Genomic DNA, 20,677 nt, shown 5'->3' on the forward strand with positions numbered 1-20,677 from the left:
TTATGCAAAATCCCCCTACTGCGGTGAGCAATGCACAAAATTCTGCCTAATAGCAGATGTTGGTTCAATCAAGCGCCTTAAGCCTCTGAGAGCAAATTAGCTCACATTCAATAATCTTATGGTGCTATATGTACGGGCTATGACCCCGTTCCACGGCTTCTCCTAATGTCCCTGATGGTTTTTGAGCTATTTTAAGGCCTCGACGCATCAGCACTCAAGCCACACCCTTCGCTCTTTCTGCTTTCCCTTCCCAATGACTTTGCTAATGAGCTCTAATAACGATAATGATGGTCGAGCAAATAGCAAATATAAATATGTACATATAGTTATACGTATAAGCTCACCCGTATGCACATATATGGAATAAGCTCATATTGGGGACCGTATAAATAGCAGCCATTTGACGGGGATGATAATGGCTCATGGCTGCTTGTGGGGATGCCTGTGATTGGCACTGTAGAAGATGATGATAGCGTTAGTTTGCCTGAATATGCCTCTTAAATATAATGATTGCCCCAAAAATATCACAGCGGCTTTCATGCAAAAAAAGGAGCGTGTTGACATTAACTCTTGCTTATTCTTTGGTTCGATGATCGTTGTGTTTGTTACTTTAATCAAATCAAGGGACCGTCTCTGCCTATCCCAAGAATCCTTTAATGCCCCTAAACAGCTTTAATATAAGCTCTTTAATTAAATGTATTGATTTTTGTATTTGAAACTTTGAGTTTGTTGCCCGTTGGGGACGGATGAGGGGTCTCTTTGTGCTGTTGCTAGACGTTTCCCCATTGTGAGTCCCAGTCCTTGTTCTTTCGAAAGTTTCGCGCCAGCGTAAACTCCACGAGACGCCGTCAGGTGTTGGGCGAATGCTGGGAGTAAAAGGGAGACAGAACCTCCTCCAGCGGCGCAATTAATTTCGATTGTCGAAAAGAAAGCGAGACAATCACCAGAGCGACGGGACGAGGAATGGGGGAGTATATATTAATCAAATGGCGCCTGAACCGAGGATAGCCTGGGAAGGGGCCACCCTTAGACCTGTCTTGTCTGCTGACATGAAGAGGCCTCCAGCCCCTGACAGAATGAATGCTCGTCAGCGGGCGTCGGGAATTACTTGGCTAATTTTGTCAGCCAGACGTTGGGCATATGTCCCTGTTTATTTAGAGTGTTTGTATTTTTCGCACGGAGGGTGTACACTTGCAGGGGTCGTATCTGTGTGTACTCCCAGTGCCGGGGTGGAGGACGCACTCGAAAAGTCAAAGTGCAATTAGCAGCTGCCTCTGTCCTCCGCCAGTTCGTTTTTCTTTTTGCATTTATCAGTGCAAATATTTATTTTCAATTTCTTATGCAAATGTCGCAGCGCAGCGAAGTCTTTATCCATTAATCACAGTTGCACCCGCCGCGTAGGGGTAGGGAGCAGGCAGCCAGACGGGCAAAGAAAAAATAATTAGGTTGTCATGTTTACGGCGCTGAAATTAGCTGGCAGTATCGAAATTGCACATCTTTGATGTTGATCTCCATGACTTTTCACTTGTTCAGCTACTTTTTTTTGGTTCCTCTTCCTCTGCTCCTTCGCTCTGTGTGTGTTTTTTTTTGCTCGTTATGAAATCAACTTAAGAGCAGGTTGACCTCATTTCAGACGATGGCGGCGGAGGCGGCGGACGGGACAGACGGAAATTGCAGCATATACACGTAGAAGCGGAGCGCACCTTAAACCGGAAGGGGAAACATTATTCCCAAAATGTCAAAAAACATAACAGAAACCCATTAGACACACTTTTGTTTCTGGGTCATCGTCATCCCAGCCAGACGTGGCAGCCCGAGTTCCAACTTCCAAAAGTGAAAGCACAACAAACGGAAAATGTAGAAATTGTCTGAGCGGGCAGGAAGCAGAGGAAGGCTGGTCGCAGACAGGAAAGAACCCAGCAGAAAGCTGAAACAAAACGACGTGGGAGGTTGACAGGAATCCAGCGGACCCGGCACTGACCACGGCACTCTTGGATACTCTCGGAGCAGTGTCGGGTCGGACGGAAATCAAGTTGTGTCAACAGCTTAAAAGCCAAAATGTAATAAGCCAGGGAAATGTAATGTAATAAAATATCAAATATAAAATGGCACTGGACCTGGTCCTGGCGGGGGTGCATTTGTTGCCATTAAAGTTTTACTTTGAAATTGGAATCAGAGGTCCGAGGTCAGGCTGGACGAAAACGTGACGCTGCTGGAATACCCTTAAACCCTACCCGGTGGAATCACGAAATGGTTTTTGTGATTTGACATGATTCTGAGTTCAGCAAACATTTTGGGACAACTCTGTCTGAAGTCTCCTTGCTTATCTCTTTGCAGACATTATTTATTATTAGTATGTTTGTTCCGAAGTGTATACCAAAGTAAAGGTTCACGAATTGTGTTCTGTGGGAAATGCCCAAAAAATGCAATATTTTGTGTCATTGTCGCTGAAACAGTACGAGTATGAAACACTTTATTTCAGCGCTATTCAACTTCCGCTTCCTTTCCGTTCGCATGAAATCCACAGGCATTCCCCACGCCTGTTTAGGAGGATGTCTCTAGTTCTGGAACAGTTCCAAGTTTCTGAGTGCCAAGAAATGCTCTGGATTCTTTTTGTAAGCGATTTGAATGAGCACAAACGGATATCACACTGTTCCTACTTCGCTGAGTACGAGTGTGAGTGAGTGTAGATAAAGCAGCACTCGAAATCATTTTAAAACACTCAAAAGCCATTCAACTTGTGGAGTCTACTCGGGAGAAGATTATTTCAGCAGATGTTTCCTTTGGCCCAGAGTCTGCGGTTACTAACGAATTTAGCTGTGGATATTATTTCCCTTTGAAATGTTTGGCAGCCAAACTTTTCACCATTGATACTCCACATGATTGAGACCACAAACGAAACTCCAACGGCCAATGTTCAAGGGACATTGAACCAAACAGCGAACAAGTGACTGTAAACTTTTGCACCGGGTTTTTGTTTGATTTTGTTGTACCTGCTGGTTTTTGTATGCTTTTGCACAAATAAAGAGTTCAATCAACCCTTTCAAAGTTGGGATTAACAAAAAGTTGTGAATAACACGAGTTCTGTTCGGCCACTCAGACTTTTTAATGGCTGGCCAGGCTCGGCAGAACTTCCATCGAACGCCCTGCTCGAAAATCAAACTAAAGGAACAGGCGGTTCTGGAATGAAGTAGGCAGAGTTAGAAGCATTCGTGCTGGCGTTAATTGTATGTCTTGCAGCATGTTGCACGCAATGTAAATGCTAATTAAGACCAGGACATTTGACTGGAGAAATGTGCAATAATGTGCGTGCGAATCGAAGGGGTGGTCCCATCTCTCCAGCATTTGTACCTTAATTGCATAAACCAAGCGTTTGATTAGTGTTTGCACAGCATTTGACATTAAGCAGTTGAATCAATAAAAAATTAAAACGGAACCCCCACAACAGCAGCAATCAAGTGCGAGCCTCGGCAAATATTTAATGTGAATGGGTTGGAGTCCATTGTTTTACTCTCCCACCCCCCTCCCCCGGACTAATGACTAACTAAACAAGACGTTGTCTTTGCTGCTGCTGCTCCAATATTACACCAACAATATTATTATTAGCACAAACAGAAACGGTCATTGGCCGCCCCCAATTGAAGAAGTCAAGAAACCTCAATTAGGCTGTCAATCAACACATCGAGTCGGGCCTCAGCTCGGAGTCGAGCCGCCTACATTCCGCGCTATAATAGAGCTATTGATTTTCCACCCCAACCCGAGCGTTCAACCCTCTATAATGATTCTGGTAGGCGTGTGCTGACAGGCCCAAGGCAGTCCTTGATCGTCTAATTAGCTGGCCGCCTTGGGCACCGGATTGCTGCTGATTTTCCCTTAGTGCCAAAAATATACCCAAACGAGCAGCAGAAAGAAATATTATTATTTACACAAATAAATTATTAATCATACACACCGACCGCTCCGCTAATTATAAAGAGTAAAAGTCTGAGAAAGAGTACAGAAACCCTTAAGAAGAATTTGCTCGAACAGAGATTGTTTTTTCCTTTATTGCAGCTTCAGTTACCTCAATCACAGGGAAATATGCAAAGATATGCGCCCATCCAAATAAGGTTTGTTTATCTCTTACGACAAACAAAAAGAGAGAAGACAAAACAAATAAGAGTTTTATCTCAAGTATCAGATCATCCATTTGTTTATGCTTACTAATCACTTAGGGAGGGAGACGTGGAGCTGGTGGATTCAGTGTGTATTGACTTCCCGCAAAGTGAACTTGGAGAAGATCTACGAGTAAATGTGCATTGGTGAGTGGAAGGGTTTATTCCCCATTTGATATATGAGCGGAAATGCAGGACTGTCATTTCGAAGCCTTTGGTGTTCGATTTAATTATCGGTTGTGGGTAGCTCTCTCTCTCTCTCTCTCGCTCTTTTCATGGCAGACAGAAGGATAAATCTTGCCAAGCTTGAGGGCAGCCTTGTGGCCTGTGGCTTGGCTGTAACAAAAAACCAATAATGAAAGTGGAGTTGCACCGTGGTCGTTGCAGCTTCCTGCCCCAAGCCACTGCAGAGGGCGCGGGGATTCCCGTATATCGATTAGCGTGCATAACGGCCCTCACATATGCACTTACCACACGAGTCTGAGGCTGCGTGTTATGTACCTGGTGTGTACATATGTAGTAAAACTGTTGCAGATAGGGTACTCATGCCCCAATCCCTTCATACATGAGGCAATCGTGTGGAGTGGGTAAGGCTGTGGGGCAGAGCAAATGACGCTGCAAATGAAAGCAGGAAACGTTGCCGCATTCTCATTCATTTTACACACAAAAGCCATTAACCGCTTTGATTCCATTGTTTTGTTTGTCATCATCAGGATCAGGAACGTTTTCAGTCCCGCTCCTTGTCTCGCTCCTTGTCCAAACCACTTCCAATTCAATTCAATTCAATTCGATTCCGCATTCTCGCTGAACAACCAGGGTGGCACGGGGGTCAAGGGTCACTAGCGGACAAGGGTATGGGCCGAAGTCAAGGCTGTGACTTACACGATTTGCCATTTGGATTGGGTATCATAGAGGCAGTCACTAACTACGAGGGATGCTCCTGGAGTTCTTTGTGCCGTCTGGCTGGTAGTAGATACTTGGTAGTAGAAAACGAATTTAGTTATCTGAAGAATGCAATATAATATTATATGCAATGACCATTCGACTCAATGAAAGTAAAGCATCTTTTTTTAATACACTTATGACTTATTGTTCAGCGCACACCTTCGCCCATTTGTCTTTGTTGTCCCTCTTGGGCCCCAATATTATTATTATTGAGAGACTTTTGCTGAGCTGGGGGTTTTATAAAGTGCTTGCGGCACTGCTTCCGTTTGTGCCGTCAACGACCGTAATACCAAGAACCGGGGACGGAGGGCCGGCGACCGACGACCGACGACCGACGACCGACTACCGTCTCCGTCCGTCCAGTAGATGGCAAAAAACGACTCTTGCGGAAAAATCAACATTGCACAAAAGTTTTCAACGCTCTTCGTACTGCCAATCTCGTACACCTCTCCGTGCCCAGCACTTTCTTTTCCGCCCGCCATCGCCATCACCCATCACCCATCACCCATCGCATCTATCGTCATCGTTCATTTTGCTCCCCCTTTGCATTGCTTTTTTGTTTTGGCTTAGCGTTCGTTGATGATGTATGCACTTTGAAAAGAGTTGAGCAAAGTGGTTTTTCGGGTTTGATGAGCTAACGTCAAGTCCCACACCCATGGCCCACAATTGGCTCACTCCTGCCAACTCTACACATTCACCAAATCCATTTGAGAAATATGAGTGTTCCACATAGCCGTGCGAGTGTGGGTGCAGCACAAAGTTATTAATGGACTTCGACGGGGTTTCAATTATGCAATCTCTGCGATTTGATTGTGAATGATATTTCGATTGTTTGTCTTCCCGGGCAGCATTAATTCAAGTGCTCAAATATGAAATGCGCCAAAATGCATTGTTTGAATCCAATCAAAGCGCCAATCGCTTCAATGTGCATTAACTGATGCGTTTGGTATGCTCTGAGTAGTCAGTTTAAATTGTATCTTATTTAATCTTTAACCTAAGTTTAATTTGCTCTTTGAACAGGGCTCTTGATCAGCGCTTAGTGATGGATTTCCTACGATGAGGGTCTGCTTTTGGCTCTATCGATAAGAATACGCACTAAGTAAATTCGAATATTACTCAAAAATAATTCAATTATATCAATCTCTAAATGAATGGATCTGATTTTCATTCATTTTCCATTGACATCGTTCAAGAACCATTACTTTTGGCTTATATCGATAGACATATCGATAAGATATCGCAAAGAAAAATAAACAAATATCATAGGATTATAGGAAAATTTAAAATCTTATGTGACTGTTTTTCGCTTGGCAGTCGAGAAGTTTCGCTGCTTATATTATTGGGTTAAGAGTCGATAGGCGTTCCCCAGAGCACAAAACAAGACCGCTGCAATGGATTATGGATCGGCAATAAAGTTGTTCTTTTGCTATTACTTATTGTGATTTATTGAATATCGAATGCATATTTAATTACCGTTTATTTTTGACTAGTTTGGATAATCGTTTCCAACAAAAAGTGCTGTATAATTACTCCAATAGATGTACTTTTACTTAATTGTTTTCCCCCGTCCGATATCAATTCAAGTCTGTGACTGAATTGTTCGTGCCTTACGCCCGTTCGTGTCACGTGAAACGTGGCACATGTTCTCACAGCGTGGCTCAATCTGAGCGAATATTCTGCGTTTGACAACACTAATTGACGAACTTTGAAAATCCTACCAAATCGCTACCACGTGTCTTCGATTTGGATAATTCTTGGTGAAGCGAGCTGTGTCCGATATGATAGCGCTAAGGTAGGGAGAGCACATGAACTGTGGGTGATCAAGTTTGATATTCACTTGTTTTTTCACAGGAAGAATTACCGCAAAAGAGTTTTCCCGCTGTCAGCCCACAAAGGGAGCTACATGCTTGATGAATATGCAACTAACAAGCTGTCCAAAGAAGATGTGGTAAGCATGGGACGTGCAGCTGCAGTGGCGTCCTGGACGGAGGTACAACCGACAACTGGAGCACCCCTTACTCCGCCGACGGACATTGAGGTGGTGAACATTTTTAGAAACTTATCGGTGCTGCCGGAAATAGAGAGGCACATTCAGCTGCTGTATCGGTGAGTGCCTTAGTCTCCCAGGTGCACTATTTGTATAACCCCAAAGGCTTGCAATATCTACAGGCCCTTCACTTGTTTCGTCAGCACGAAGTGTGTGTTCAACCTCTACGATTTGAGCTTTGACATAGCGAATGCCACGTATGAGCCGCACAAGCAATCGGCAGTCTTCGTTCAACGGGTTAAGCCGGTGTGCACCTTGAAGATCTACACGAATGGGAGTATCTGCTGCAAGGGCTATAGCCGTGAAGGCACACGAGTCGGGCTTTTAAAATTCGAAGCAGTTCTGAAGGCGGCAGGCTACAGACCGGTGATGGCCAGTTTCAGGTATAATGTTGTGAACGCAACATTTTGTGTGCCGTTTCAACTGAATCTGGAGTGGATGATTCTATCGTCTGATCACAGTATCGTGCACGACAATGGCCAACCGTTTGTCTTCCACCCAATGCCCAAAACCACAATCAAATTTGCCATTTTCCCAACGGGCTTTGTGTACGTGCTGGGCTGCAAGTTGCCCAACGAAACCAAGTATGCAATAGCCTTCATCATGCCCATTTTGTATAGCTTTAAGGCAGAGAGCCAGGAGTCACAGCAGGACCTGCAGCTGAGCCTCGGTGACATAAGCTCCAGACTGCTCTGGGAGAGAGAGTTCCAAAAACAGGAGGATTTCTCAATGGCATGGTAGTCTAAGTCTGTATCATAACAGAACCGCAAAGAATAGCAACCCACGTGGTATAAACTTATGCTAAAAAACCTGTTGTACATGCGTGTCCGTAATAAATGTCTGGCCTTGGATGTCGTGCCGCCTGGAGTCGCGCCCTTAACGAAAGTCTTTCTGTCGGTTCTAAGAGGCAAGTGCGGGTAATGGTGGAATAAGGTTAGTCTCTCGGAGCCATCACAATTTAGCGTAGGAACGGATATTTGCATTCCCAAATGTCAACAATGTCACAATGAGAATTTGCCACTGTTGTCCATGTGCTGCACCGCGCCCGCTCTCCAGCCAGTTGAGATTTGCCAATGTCCGATTCGGCTAGAAAAACATTTCAATGTCATAGTTGTGTGCCTGCTCGATGTGTGTTTTGAATCGATTTGTGTGGGGAAGTTCGCAACCTTGTCCCTATGTCTTTTTGGCTGCAAACGACCGAGTTGCTTCCCTCAACTGCCTTTTATTTTTGGAGGTTTAGTGGAGTTCAAATCTACTCCCGCTACAGAAGTGAAGCTTTGTATATTCTGAACAAAGTTTATTAAAACGTTGTTTTGTTATCCTTTGTGGCCAGCTAATACTAAAGCATGCATTTTTTGAGGATATATATGAGTGGAACTTCCCCTTGGAGCGGATTTAACGCTTAAACTAAGAAATATTTTCGCTAAAAAACAAATTAACTAAAATCTGCTCATTTGAATTCCCGGCACACAGCTAGAAATGTAAAAAGTAATTAATATTCTCGTGTGTTCAGAGCCAGGGCCAGACCCGAGCAGACCATAGTCACCATGGACGCAGCTGTCCGTACTCGCTTGTGGACCTCCGCCAGAGTTTCTGCTCCCTCCAGCGGGATGGCAGTTCAAGTGGGCTGCATTTTCATAATTTCCGCACAACCAAAAACGAGCAGAGCGACGACAAAGCCAAAAGGAACGAAACGGAGCGCAGTAAATTCCAACGCACTGGAATTTATGCAGCAAATATTAACTTACCGCACACACAGATATCCGTACACACCCGTGGCCAGAGGCAGTGCTCCACATAAATCGCAGCAAGGGCAAGGGGCAGGAACAGCACGAGTGCCAGGAGCAGCCAAATGATGCCACCGCCCAATTTCTGCTTGGCCAGCGAGAACTGACAACAAAACTCATTAGCAAGCCCGGCGACCGTGACCGTCGCGAGAAGGCGTGGCCCGCCATTTCGACCCGGCCCGGTCAACCACAACCCGAACCACAAGCAGGACCCATGCCCGCACCCGTAGCCCTACTCCAGGACACAAAAAAAAAACGCAGCATGCACTTCCGTTTGTGAAAAGTTTTCGCTATTTTATTCATATTTTCGCAGGCTGCACTTTATCTCTCTGCGGCGGCCTTAGTTGGCGAAATTGTGTGCAACCACGAAAATCTAATAAGCGCGCAAATTTGTTGACATTGCGCAAATGTTTTTTACGGGCCTACGAGGAGAAACTTTCCCGCGTCCAGCCCGACGAGCGGAGAGCGTCCGCTGAAGATGGCTTTGGCTCTGGCTCTGGCTCTGGCTGTGACTTGGCCTTGGTCCTTAACCCACTTGGATGCTTGTGCTTTTTTCCAGGACTCCACAATTGAATCGAAATGAAAAGTTAGTCTCAAATTTGGGCATAATTACGAGCATGGTCACAAGCCCGAGGACACCTTCAGGTGGGGTAAATAGAATTATATTTCCCAGCAGCTGCTTCTGCTTACCAGCTTGGTCCAGCCCTCCACTGAAGACCTAAAGCGCAGTCGGGTACATGTGTCTTCAAAGGAGATGTGAAGCGGAGCGGGAGATGGCCAAAAGATACTTTTTTTCCTTGACGAAGTGAGTTGGCTTTTGGCTTCTGCACTTTGCAAACGATTCGAGAAAAGAGCATACAAATAGCAGAGAGCTACTAAAGTGGATATTGTACGTAATGTGCTCATAGGGATGATTTCCTGAAGATCGAAATGGATTCTGCTTAAACAAAATACAGCCATGCAGTTTGGCAGTTTGCTCTCTTATCGACCCGGATCGGGAAGACAATTTCATTAACCGATGTGGCATTTAAAGGCCAAGACTGCTCTCTGGCCACCAGACGTGTCTTTGATTTTTATCGCCTGACCTCGACACAGGACCACTGGTATGCTGGAGGGTGTTTGTGTGTCGTGTCTGACAGGATTAAATGGGAGGACTGCCACGAAAGCCCCACGGTCCGGAGCCCGCACACATGACAGCGCGTAAAGTTTTTAATTATTTTTGTGGTTTGAAAATGCATTTCTCGTGCCCTTTGCGTCCGCCCACTGCCTATCAAGGAAGAGGACAGGCCGGGGCCAGAAGGGCGACAGAGCGACAGAGCGACCGCAAATACGCCGACTTTTATCAGCGCCTTGCAATTGTCATGCCGGGACGCGACTACGTGTTCCCTCAGGGGAGCTTACTGCGTTAATTTAAAAGAAAAGAAAAGTGCAATAACATGTTATTTTACACAGAGCTTCAGCCGGGCCTCAGCACTGTCCATGGTCCACTGCCATTGCCTCTTCTGCTGCTGCATCTTCTGATATTTCCGGAATGATTGTTAACGGTAAGCGGCTTTAAAACATTCGCTGCCTTATTACGCAATTACAAGCGGATGACAGGGACAAGGGCATTCTCGTCATTGAATTATTGGAAATTCGCGAATAATTAAAAACGAGGAGAGAAAGGGAGCGAAGGCCTCGCGATTCGAGTGATATCAATGAAAAATTCATTGATGTAAGTGTACATCCACATTTCGATTCTCTGCAGTAATGAATAATGATAATGTCCGCTCGTTATGGAAATTTATTCATTATATTCCACGTTTCAGATGCGAATTTATCTTATTTAAAGCAAGTGTCTCTTGCAATGGTCGTTCGAATTAGATTGTGAGATGAGAAAGATTCATATTAAAACTAAGCATTCAAGCAAAAAGTTTTCTTATGGGAAGTTTCTCCAAACTTCTGTTTAAAAATAGTAAATACTTAATGGCAAATTCTAGAAGTCCATATTCATTCCAGTTTTCGTTTTGTAGGCTTTAAAACTCACGTTCAACGGAATTCAAACTAATAGAACTTTTTTTTTGGGCTATGGATTTGCCTGCCTGAAAGCCATATATTCCCGCCCCCCTCGAAGCAGTAACAACAACGAAAGGAGGGCAACTATTTCGAAGAAATATCCGTACAAATTTTCACAATTAATATGCACTTCCTGTGCAGACGACTTGCAGCCATTTCTGAATGCAGCCAGCCAGGGAACGGGGTGGCAGCTGCCGAGCTGCCGAGCTGCCTCCTCCACATGGGGCATTCCTCAAGCATAGCCGTACTTCTACAGCACAGTTCACATGTGGGTTCATTGCTGCCATTAATGAATACGTGTGCAGCAATAAAGCCATTTTTTATGGGCAAAAGTCACGTGAGAAACTATTTAGTACGTTTACCACGGTCCGGGAAGCGACGGGAAGCGACAGGTAGAATGCGATGCAGAACTGGTGCAACTTTGTGCCTGACACTGCCAGAAGAAAGCCAACTTTCTTTTTACATAAATATGAGTATTACTCGTACATGTGTGTGTCTGTGTGTGTGCCAGTGTGAGGGCCTGTGCAAAACCCTAACGAATCACAGCAAAAAGTGAAAATAATCGTATATTTTCTAGTTACACATATTCTCCACATTCTTATTTATATATGTACTATGTACAGAGATAGCTATACTACACACATATGCAGGCATTTTGTGAGCTGGCTGAATTAATTTTTTGGCATTTATCAACTAAGCAAATTGAAATCGTGTCGGCAGAGCCGACTCTGGCATTCCTAACCCAGTTTATTGTTGAGCTCCCTTTGATGTGTGCACTCGAGCTGAAGGTTGGGCAGAGAGCAGGAAGGGCTGTAGGCAGAACAAGAATCCAATGTTGTTGAACAAGTAAATCAACGAATTTTCTGATACTTCCTTAACTTTTCTGGCACACCAGATAATTGATTTGCAAGTGGAGCGACTGGAGCGCTAATGAGTGACGTGTGCCCAAGTTCTTTCTTTTCCTTTTGCAAAAGGAAAATCCTACTGAAAAGGAAATTTGTGCAAACTTTCGATGATCCCGACAGTTACATGGAAGAGCTAAAGATTGATAAACCAGCTTGCACATATGTCGATATCTGGATGGAACTCAGAGAGCACTTTTGTATACCTTATGTAGAAATATAAGTGAAGGAACTAAATTTCTCTTATTCGAATCATTAAAGTGGAAGTGCAGCTCACCCACTGTACGATTTTTATATCTTTTGCTTGTGCCGACACCCAGCCATAAAACACGAAAGACTTCTGCACTTATGGATCCCTTTTCTGGCCCAAGGAAACCGCATACTATAGACATGTGTGTGGGCTAGTGGGTGGAGGCAATGCACCCATTAAGCCAACCGGTAAATGAGCATTGAAACAATTCATAAAACTGCCCAAACAAAAAGGCAATTTTATTCGCTACAGGCACGCGTGAGTCTGACTGCGTCACAGGGCCCGTCCACGTCTCTGACTCTCTGCCGTGGCGCCATTGTAATGGGCCGAAGCCCGGTTGGTCAATGGTGAAAACGTGTTTACGCTTTTATTATGTAAAGAACCGGACAAGGGGCTCCGGCAGAGGCCGTAAACCGACTGCCGACGCACTCTCCGACTCCACAAATCCGCGTGTAGTGTGTTAGGCGCGAGCACACGAGTCGCCGTATCCGTTTATATGCCGGAGTACGGAGCCGTAATGTATGCAAAGTAATTGTGCGCATTAAATATGTTCTGTTTTTATGAACTTGCCCCGTCTGGAACGGCACTCGGCGCCTTCGTTTCTTATAACAAGAAACAATTAAGAAAAAGGCGGTCGGTGGGTGGAGTGCCTGCTACTCGTACTCCCGACAAGTATCATAAAAATTAAAATTATGCAAATGCATATTTTGAAGCAACAGCATAAAAACGAAAGCAAACAATATGAGAAGCTCCTGAAGGATTCGTGGCACTAAGAGACTGCGGCGAACTGCAGGCAATTTTTGCCCACTTTGTTGTTTCTCGGCTTTGCTTACATTTATTTCCCCATTCAGAATATGCAAATCCCATAAAAACTCATTTTTAGCCAATTGACTGCATTGTTCTTGCTCTTCTCCTGCTCCTATTTCCCTCCTCCTTCATTTTGTCCCGCTGTTGCCTAAGCCCAATGCGAAAACATCAGATGAGAATCAGAAATGGGAAAAATGCAGACGATGTCTGCCCATCAGCTCCTCATCCACCCAGCAGCTCCATCCACCAACGGTAATTAACTAAAATCGTGTTTTTATTTGCCAAGAAACAGGATAAAAAGGGAGGAATAGCTCTAGAGAGAAAGCGAGAGAGCGATTGGGGGATAGAAAGAGAGAGAGAGAGAGAGAGGGCGCAATAGAGAAACAATGGAAAAATCCGTTCATCTGTAAAAATTGTTTAGCTAGCTTTAGCGAACAGCAGTTCGACTAAAAGATACCCACTACTCAGATTTACATTAATGAAAAATGATGATAAATGCTACATTTATGTACGTATGTACCTATGCATTTGTATGTCCTTATGTACATATATACATATGTACCCATTTTGGTATTCTTGGTGTATCATGACGAAATCGCGGCATTTACTAACTGCGGGACAATATACCCTCGTACGTACAGGGTATTGCATATAACAATCCACTGCTGGGAAATGTAACTGTAAATGGCTACTAATACTACTGCTCCCCTCCTTCCACATGTGTACGCTTCAGTCGCACCAAGTTTCACTGAGCGTACACTCGATGCTATGTACACATGCCATTGTTGGTTTTTAATTTTATAGCCAAACAATATGCTTACAGATTTCGCTTGCAGTTTTTATTAAAAATCGATTTACACACTCACACACACACATACGAAGAGATGCACATATTTGCCATATATGTATAGAAAACTAAAACACCAAAAACAAAATTACATGCAGTGCAGCCATTCATCGATGTGCAACGAGTTAGCAATAATAGCCGTTTGGCTTGTGGCTTTGCAGCTTTCATATTTGTTATTAGAGACGGGAGTATTGTGCCCGACGATGAACTATTCCAATACGAGTTTGCGAGAGTAGCAATAAGGCAATACAATTCCTACGGCCTCATGTTTTCACCCTCCAGGGAATGCCATAAAGTTCGATGCGCATCTGAACTGAAGTTGATATAAATATAAATAAAAGCTGAATAACAATATTTTTTAATATATTTTGGTTGCCATATGGTAAAGCGTGAATTCAAATTGAAGATAATACATGGAAAGTTTAACTTAAAGTTAAGTCTCTATTCGAAGGAAAGCTGAAGAGGCCAAGAGCAGACTGTATGCATAACTTCAAAGGAAATTTTGTATATCTAACTTTATCTTAAAGAATATTTTGAAGCTGCAGCTGTGAATATTGAAGCAACTCAATACATATGTACATAAACGCTGCGCAGTTTTTAGTGGGTTATTGGAAAACCATAGAAGAGAATCGTATTTGGCTTGTAGGATGTTTCCGACTTTGTATTCACACTAGTTATTCTGCTGTTGTTGTTCGGCAGCCACACAGTTCGACAGTGTTTGAACAACTTGCCACTTCGATGTGCACGCACTTGTTCGCTCTCGCGAAAACTATATACGTATATTTACACACAAAACAACACACACAAATGTGCATATATATGTGCATATATGAAACTACGCTCTCCGATGCTCACCCACAGATGATTACCGAAGTCGGGCTGAACATATTTCTCAAGCAAAAGGAAATGGTTTTGGAGCTGGTAGAAAAAAATGGGAAGCTGTTGCAAGTGTGCTAAAGTTTCATGCTTCATAGAATGCCAGCGTCGATGCCAGGTTTCTGGGGTCCTTGGAGTCCCGTTTTCTTAGCTGCGGAGTTTCGACGCTCTCTCGAAGAACAATAAAATTTGCAGCGAGCTACTGCTGGCCCCGGGGTGTAATATTCCAGCGATTCCACCAGTCAGACATGTGGCTGCTGCTGTGTGTGGAACGTGTGGGCGTACTTGCCAAGCACTTTCATAATCGAAACACTCGAGCCAGCCCAAAACCGATAGCTGAGCTGCAGCGGCAAATCCAGTTCGGGTCTGCTCCAAAAACCTCTTGGGGGTTCTTGGTCCATTAAAGCAATAATGGCACATTGAAAATTTAAAAGGAAACCTGCTCTCCTCCATTGTCTGGAGCCACTCAAGCACACATATGTTTAACGCTCACTTTTGGGAATATATATATGCGTATGTATTTATTTGGGTGTGGGTTGGTATCCCCTGTCAGACCGTATAGTTCGGGAGGCTTAAACGGTTGCTTCCTTTCTTTCTCTGTCTCTGTCTCTGTCTCTTTCACTTTTTTATTTGCATATTTTAATGCAAATTGTGCAGAATTAATTTAGTGCTGTTTAGTCTGCTGCTCCCCACATCCAACTCCAGTTCCTTCTGTTTCTGTTCCTGTTCCGACCTCAACCTGATCCATATCCTCACCCTCACAATTTACCACATTTTTGCTTCTTTTTCCGGGGTCCTGTGTCTGTTCGTGTCGCGTGGGTGGTTTTCGTTTCATATGTAAATATGCGAGTTTCAAGTTATTTTCCCTTCAAGTTCGTCGTCGCCGGCTTCATTGTCGTTTTACTTTATTGTTTATGCTCAAATTGTGTTTTAGGAGCACTGGAGTGTGGCCTAGTTTTGGGTGACGCTCCGTCCCGACCCGACGCGAGTCCGAGTCCATGAGGGGCAAGAAATGTGCGAAAAATATCTTATGAGCAATATTATGTAAACCGAATTTAGTTTTCACCCTCTCCCCTTTCGGAGTGACATTATTTGCCCTTTCTTATTGGGGCCCATTGTGCAAGTTTGCCTCACAAACATTTTTGGGGCATTCAAGTGGCAAGGAATTCGCTCTTTGTTTGCTGCTTTGTGGCAACTGGAAAGTAAACTAATCCAGACTTTAAGAAATTCACGAATTTGCCACAGAGTCAGCCTCATCCATTCGCCCATACAGGAGGCATGGGAGGTACAGTCATGTCGCTGGCCTTGGATATGAATATTCATGCGTGAAAAGGCGACAACCAAGAGAATTATTACATGGAATTGCATAAAAAATGTAGCTCACGTACAAAGGAAATGAAATGAATTTCTGAGCCGTCCTTCACTTTGTCCGCTAGTTATCTGGCTTTTCCTTTCGTTTCCCTCTGCTTCTCTACTTCTCTACCTCCCTTTTTTTTTTTTTGGGTCCACGCAGCAGCTGCAACTGGGCTGCGGAGCGCGAGAGCTCTCGGAAATTTATGCTGATCATTCATAATGTCAAAGACGCGTCCTCGGGTAGGATGCTACTGTTACAGGCCTAGGCCTGACACCAGCGAGAATGAATGGGCCGGGTCAGGTCAGGGCAGAGTAAAGCCGAGGCCGACACCAGATATCTTGGCCTAGAAACAAACTCCCTGCAACTACCATTTAGTGCCTTTCTTTTTGCAATGCACTGCTATTGTGGTACTCTTTCGCGACTTGCAATCATCCCCACATTACCATCGCAAATGTGCCTTAGCGAAAGCGAAAGGGAGATTTCGAAGACTTATTGTTAAGCAAATGCCGCTGCCACCATTAAATTATTTACATAGAGGAAAAGCGTGTATTGTCGTAGATGTACAAGTATATGGCTCTAGAATCGGAGAGGCTGAGGGCGAATCGGCAGAGCAACGAGAACACGCAACACGAAAAACAGTGCACAATAAGAAAGGAAAATCAATTTCCGCTTTGGAAATAATTCCAAAGCCATACAAAAGCTGATGCTGGCCCAACTCCTGTTCTTGTCCCTGTTGCATGAACTGGGCCAAAGCCGGGGCTGAGCCAGCGCTAAGGCCAAAAGGAGCAGAGATGAGAGGGTCCGGGGTGCTCGGAAAAAGTTGCCATTATCCTTAGCGGCAGCGGGATAAGATATTTGCACAAGAATGGCATTCAGTTGATAAAATCCGATTTGAAAATGAGCGAATGCCTGGCAATGAGCAAGACAGGCGGCTCAAGGACCGCCCCAGGACGAAACAAAGCAGCAGATGAAAAGGGAGTTGGGACCTGAGACCGAGAACAAGGTCGCAACTAGGAATGGGGGACCGGGATCGGGATCGGGACGACCCGTTTCGGATAACAATTTTATAAATAAATATTTGTGCGAGCGAGGCAACTGCCGTGCCTCCTGTCTCTTTGCCTTTCGCTTTTGAACTCAACTATCTGTCGATAAATCATTTGAAGTTCTGCTCTTCCTTCTCCTGCACAAATGGCCAGGCGAAAATCTCTGTCTCCGTCTCCATCTTTCGCCTTTCTTTACGCACTTTTGGTCCCGTAAATCTGTGTCCGGACACACCAGAAGAGGAGTGTGGGCGCAGGAACAGTTCAAGTAGAGAAACGGAAGCGTGTCTCCGTCCGATAGCCTCAATGGCTTCCGTTCCTGGCGTTTAATGCTTTTTAATGAGTTGCTGCTGGAGAATGTTTGAGGACATCGACACGGACGAGATACGGACATGGGAAACTTAATCGATTCCATTGTGGACTAGGCCAGGTCTCAGGTTAGGATGTTGCTCAAACTCTCAAACTTTATATGCCCAACAGTTTTATATTATATCCGTATTGTTTTGTTCTTTGATATTAAAATATGATAACACTATCTGAGAACCTATTCTTTTAGCTACCGAAAATCCTGAGCTTCTCGATGGTAAACCGATTCCAGAACACCCCAGGGATCCAAGCAGATTGATGGCCCCTTGTCCTTGCCCTCTGATGTCCGATGCCAGTACAATGTGACTATTGTGTCCAAATCGTTTTCGGACGACAGTTTAGAACTCGATTGGCCGTTCCAGGCCCGTACCCTTACTCTCGGACTGATTACTTATGCCGGTCAGGTAAATCTTGTACAATTTGTCCCTCTCTGTCTCTGGCTCTGTTTTCAAATCAAATGTTCTGCCTTGGATTTGTCTGTTCTTGTCTGTTCTCTTCTGGACTGGTTTGCACTGGGCATTTCGTTTGGTTTCTTTGGCCGGTGTTTGTTCCGGACGACTTGATTTGTTTTCGGTGTCTTAAAGTGCGACTTTAATTTGTTTTGGCCGGGATTTGCTTGTCGCTTTTGGAGGACGGCCATATGTCTTGGTTGCCATGTGGCCAAGATGAATGCCCGGGGCCGCGTTCGTCCTGCAACGCCCATTGACAAATGAGTGGCCCAAAGGTCGTTGCCAGGGTCGCGATGACTTCTCCTTCTTTTCTGTGCTTTTTTTTATTATTTGTTTATGCGTTGCCTGTCCGTCGCTTTGGCCTATTGAAAAATGTTTCATGGACTTCCCCAAGCTCCAAGAAGCGCGAAAAGTAATTCAGGAAGATAAACAAGTAGCCACAAATGGCCAACACGGACAGTCCAGACCACTGCTCTCTCCCTCTCTCAGGGCCCATTGCTGGTCGTGTCCTAACAAATTGTGGGCAATATTTTCATTTCATCAGGAGCGTCCTTGGAGGAGCGACTATGTTGGCAACGCCTTGGGGGCCCGTTGGCAACTTTATTGCATTATTGAAAAACTTGTCAAAATATTTTGAATGTGTAGAAAGCTTTTGGCTCTTATTAAATTTTGCTCCGCCCTCCATAATGGTATGAAAACATTATATTCCGAGACGTGGGCAATTTCTTTTATTAGTTTGTCATAAATGAACATCTTCGCACACTTATGTACGTACCTCTACTTGGACTTGTTTCGGTTGTACATTTTCAAGCCAGTCGTTCTGTCTGACTCTGATCATTGGAATTTATCAAGGTTTAATTAATGAAAATGGCAGCATTAAAATTTTATGAATTTCATATTTTATGCAAGCAAGGAATTTGATCCACAGCAACAGAGTTGGATTTGTTTTTTTTGTGTGTGTGTATTTTTCAATCAAGTGAATTCTTTGGGGTTTAATTAAATTTCCGTTGATCCTTGCTAAAAACGCTGGGTGTGTTTTTTTGTCCAAAACACTTTGCTCGGGCGCAAGGAACATTTATGAAATGCTCTATTTTCGATGCATGACTTTTTTGCTTAAACAAATAGCTGTGATGTTGATGGAAAAAATGTATTTACAGTAGAGGCAAATTTACCAGTCAGCTTAGTTGGGCAATTTGTAGTCGAGTGAGGTTTCTGTACGTTTCCCGAGACAAAATCAAATTCAAGCACTACCTTGATTGAATGCCAATATTATATTTTCCTCGACATTCCCTCCCTGTTTTATTACGGAACAACTTATATTTTAGTTATTAAAAATATCTGATTTTGAGAGTTTGCAATTTTTCTACATTTACAATTTTTTTGGACTTTCTTTCGCTCTTGCGAAGTCAATCAATCTGCCAACCCTTTGCAAAATCCTTTTAAATTGCAATTGCATAGTAATACCACATCAATAAGACGAAGGAATGTGTACTCCGACCGAAACCACGAAATGTTGGTTTCGATTGGAGTGCTCCCTGAACAGAGCAGCGACTAATTGATGGAAAAACCTGGGATACCTTTGCTATTTCTACTCCCCGCCCCTGTCACAACCAAATCCCTGGAAACAGAGCGGAGCTACGGAGGGGGCCACGTTTTATTTTCAGAAATAATGAAGTAGATGCTGGAAATAAAAGGTACATATTGATGAAATATAATACGTTCGGAAAAGCTCTATTTTCTCGTTGCGAAAACCAGAAGGGGAGATGAATGAACCGAAAAGCGTGTGGAAGAGAGGGAACAGTGCAGGGAACCATTTTGTATCCAATTTCCAATTAAACAATAAATTCTAATTTATGCTCAGCAAGATGAGTGGTGTTTTTGTGTTTGTTCTAAACTGTTTGCTTTTGTATCTAATTCATGGGAAATTATTTTCGGGGTAATTATTTTGATGCGGCATTAGCTGACTGTTAAATATCTCCATCATGGCGTTGTTTGTTTGATATCGGACAATTATTTTCAATTCATTAGTATTGCATCTATTTTCTTTTCAGTTTTAGTTTTTTGCTTCGTCGTTTGTTTATTTTTGTTTAATTTCCCTTCCGTTGCCCTGCGTTTAATTGAAAAAGTGCTGCCTAATTAGTGAAAGGCTTTCACGCTCGTTTGTATCTGTATCTGTATCTGTAGCTGTAGCTGTATCTGTATCTGTGCGTGTTTGTGGCAGTACCAGTCGCTGTGTGGGTGTATCTGTAGCTATTGGCTGTCAAACCGCTTTCGCGGCAGCTGTTCTTTCTGCCAATTTTGTCAGAATGTCAGCCGCTAAAATGCCGGCGACTGTCGGACCATAAATGAATACATATGTACATACATTCTGGTTCTGCGTGTGGGCTGGGTTGAGCGTGTGTCTATGATGTGAAAATGAGCATATGGCCGACTGGGTGACATATAAATGTCACCCCAGCGAACACATTTTAAAATCTATATCGCAGGAGCGAGTTTCCAAGGAATGGAATCGACAATTAGGTATCCACAGATTTGTCTATTCTGCGTTTCAGCGTTTATTTAACGTGATTCCTTTCACAGAGTAGCTACTGCTATAGCTATAATTATAGCTAAACGCATTCTTTCAGACTGTACATAGACTATTTGAATGCTTGGTAAAAACAAGTCGCTTCTATTTTTCGTATATTAGTAGAACAAATCCCAAGCGTTGAGCGAGTGTCACGCACATTTCTCCACTCTCCCAAGACCCAGCTCCCTCACATTCGAACCCAATGGCAATGTCTATGCGCATTTTTCTA

The 20,677-nt window shown here is 43.8% G+C and overlaps 2 protein-coding genes across 4 annotated transcripts in view; one reads left to right on the plus strand and one right to left on the minus strand.

Annotated features, from left to right (window-relative positions):
- The window catches only part of LOC117584471 (protein O-mannosyl-transferase TMTC1), a 40,715-nt gene that overhangs the window by 15,470 nt on the left and 4,568 nt on the right, over nt 1–20,677 (minus strand). The gene's annotated exons all lie outside the window — the stretch shown is intronic.
- LOC117584472 lies at nt 6,981–7,936 on the plus strand. Its single transcript, XM_034273396.1, has 2 exons — nt 6,981–7,205; nt 7,269–7,936. The coding sequence occupies exons 1-2, from the start codon at nt 7,003–7,005 to the stop codon at nt 7,885–7,887; spliced, it is 822 nt and encodes a 273-aa protein (XP_034129287.1). The 5' UTR covers nt 6,981–7,002; the 3' UTR covers nt 7,888–7,936.

The sequence above is a fragment of the Drosophila guanche genome, unplaced genomic scaffold, assembly GCF_900245975.1.
Source record: "Drosophila guanche unplaced genomic scaffold, DGUA_6, whole genome shotgun sequence".
In the NCBI taxonomy this organism is placed as follows: domain Eukaryota; kingdom Metazoa; phylum Arthropoda; class Insecta; order Diptera; family Drosophilidae; genus Drosophila; species Drosophila guanche.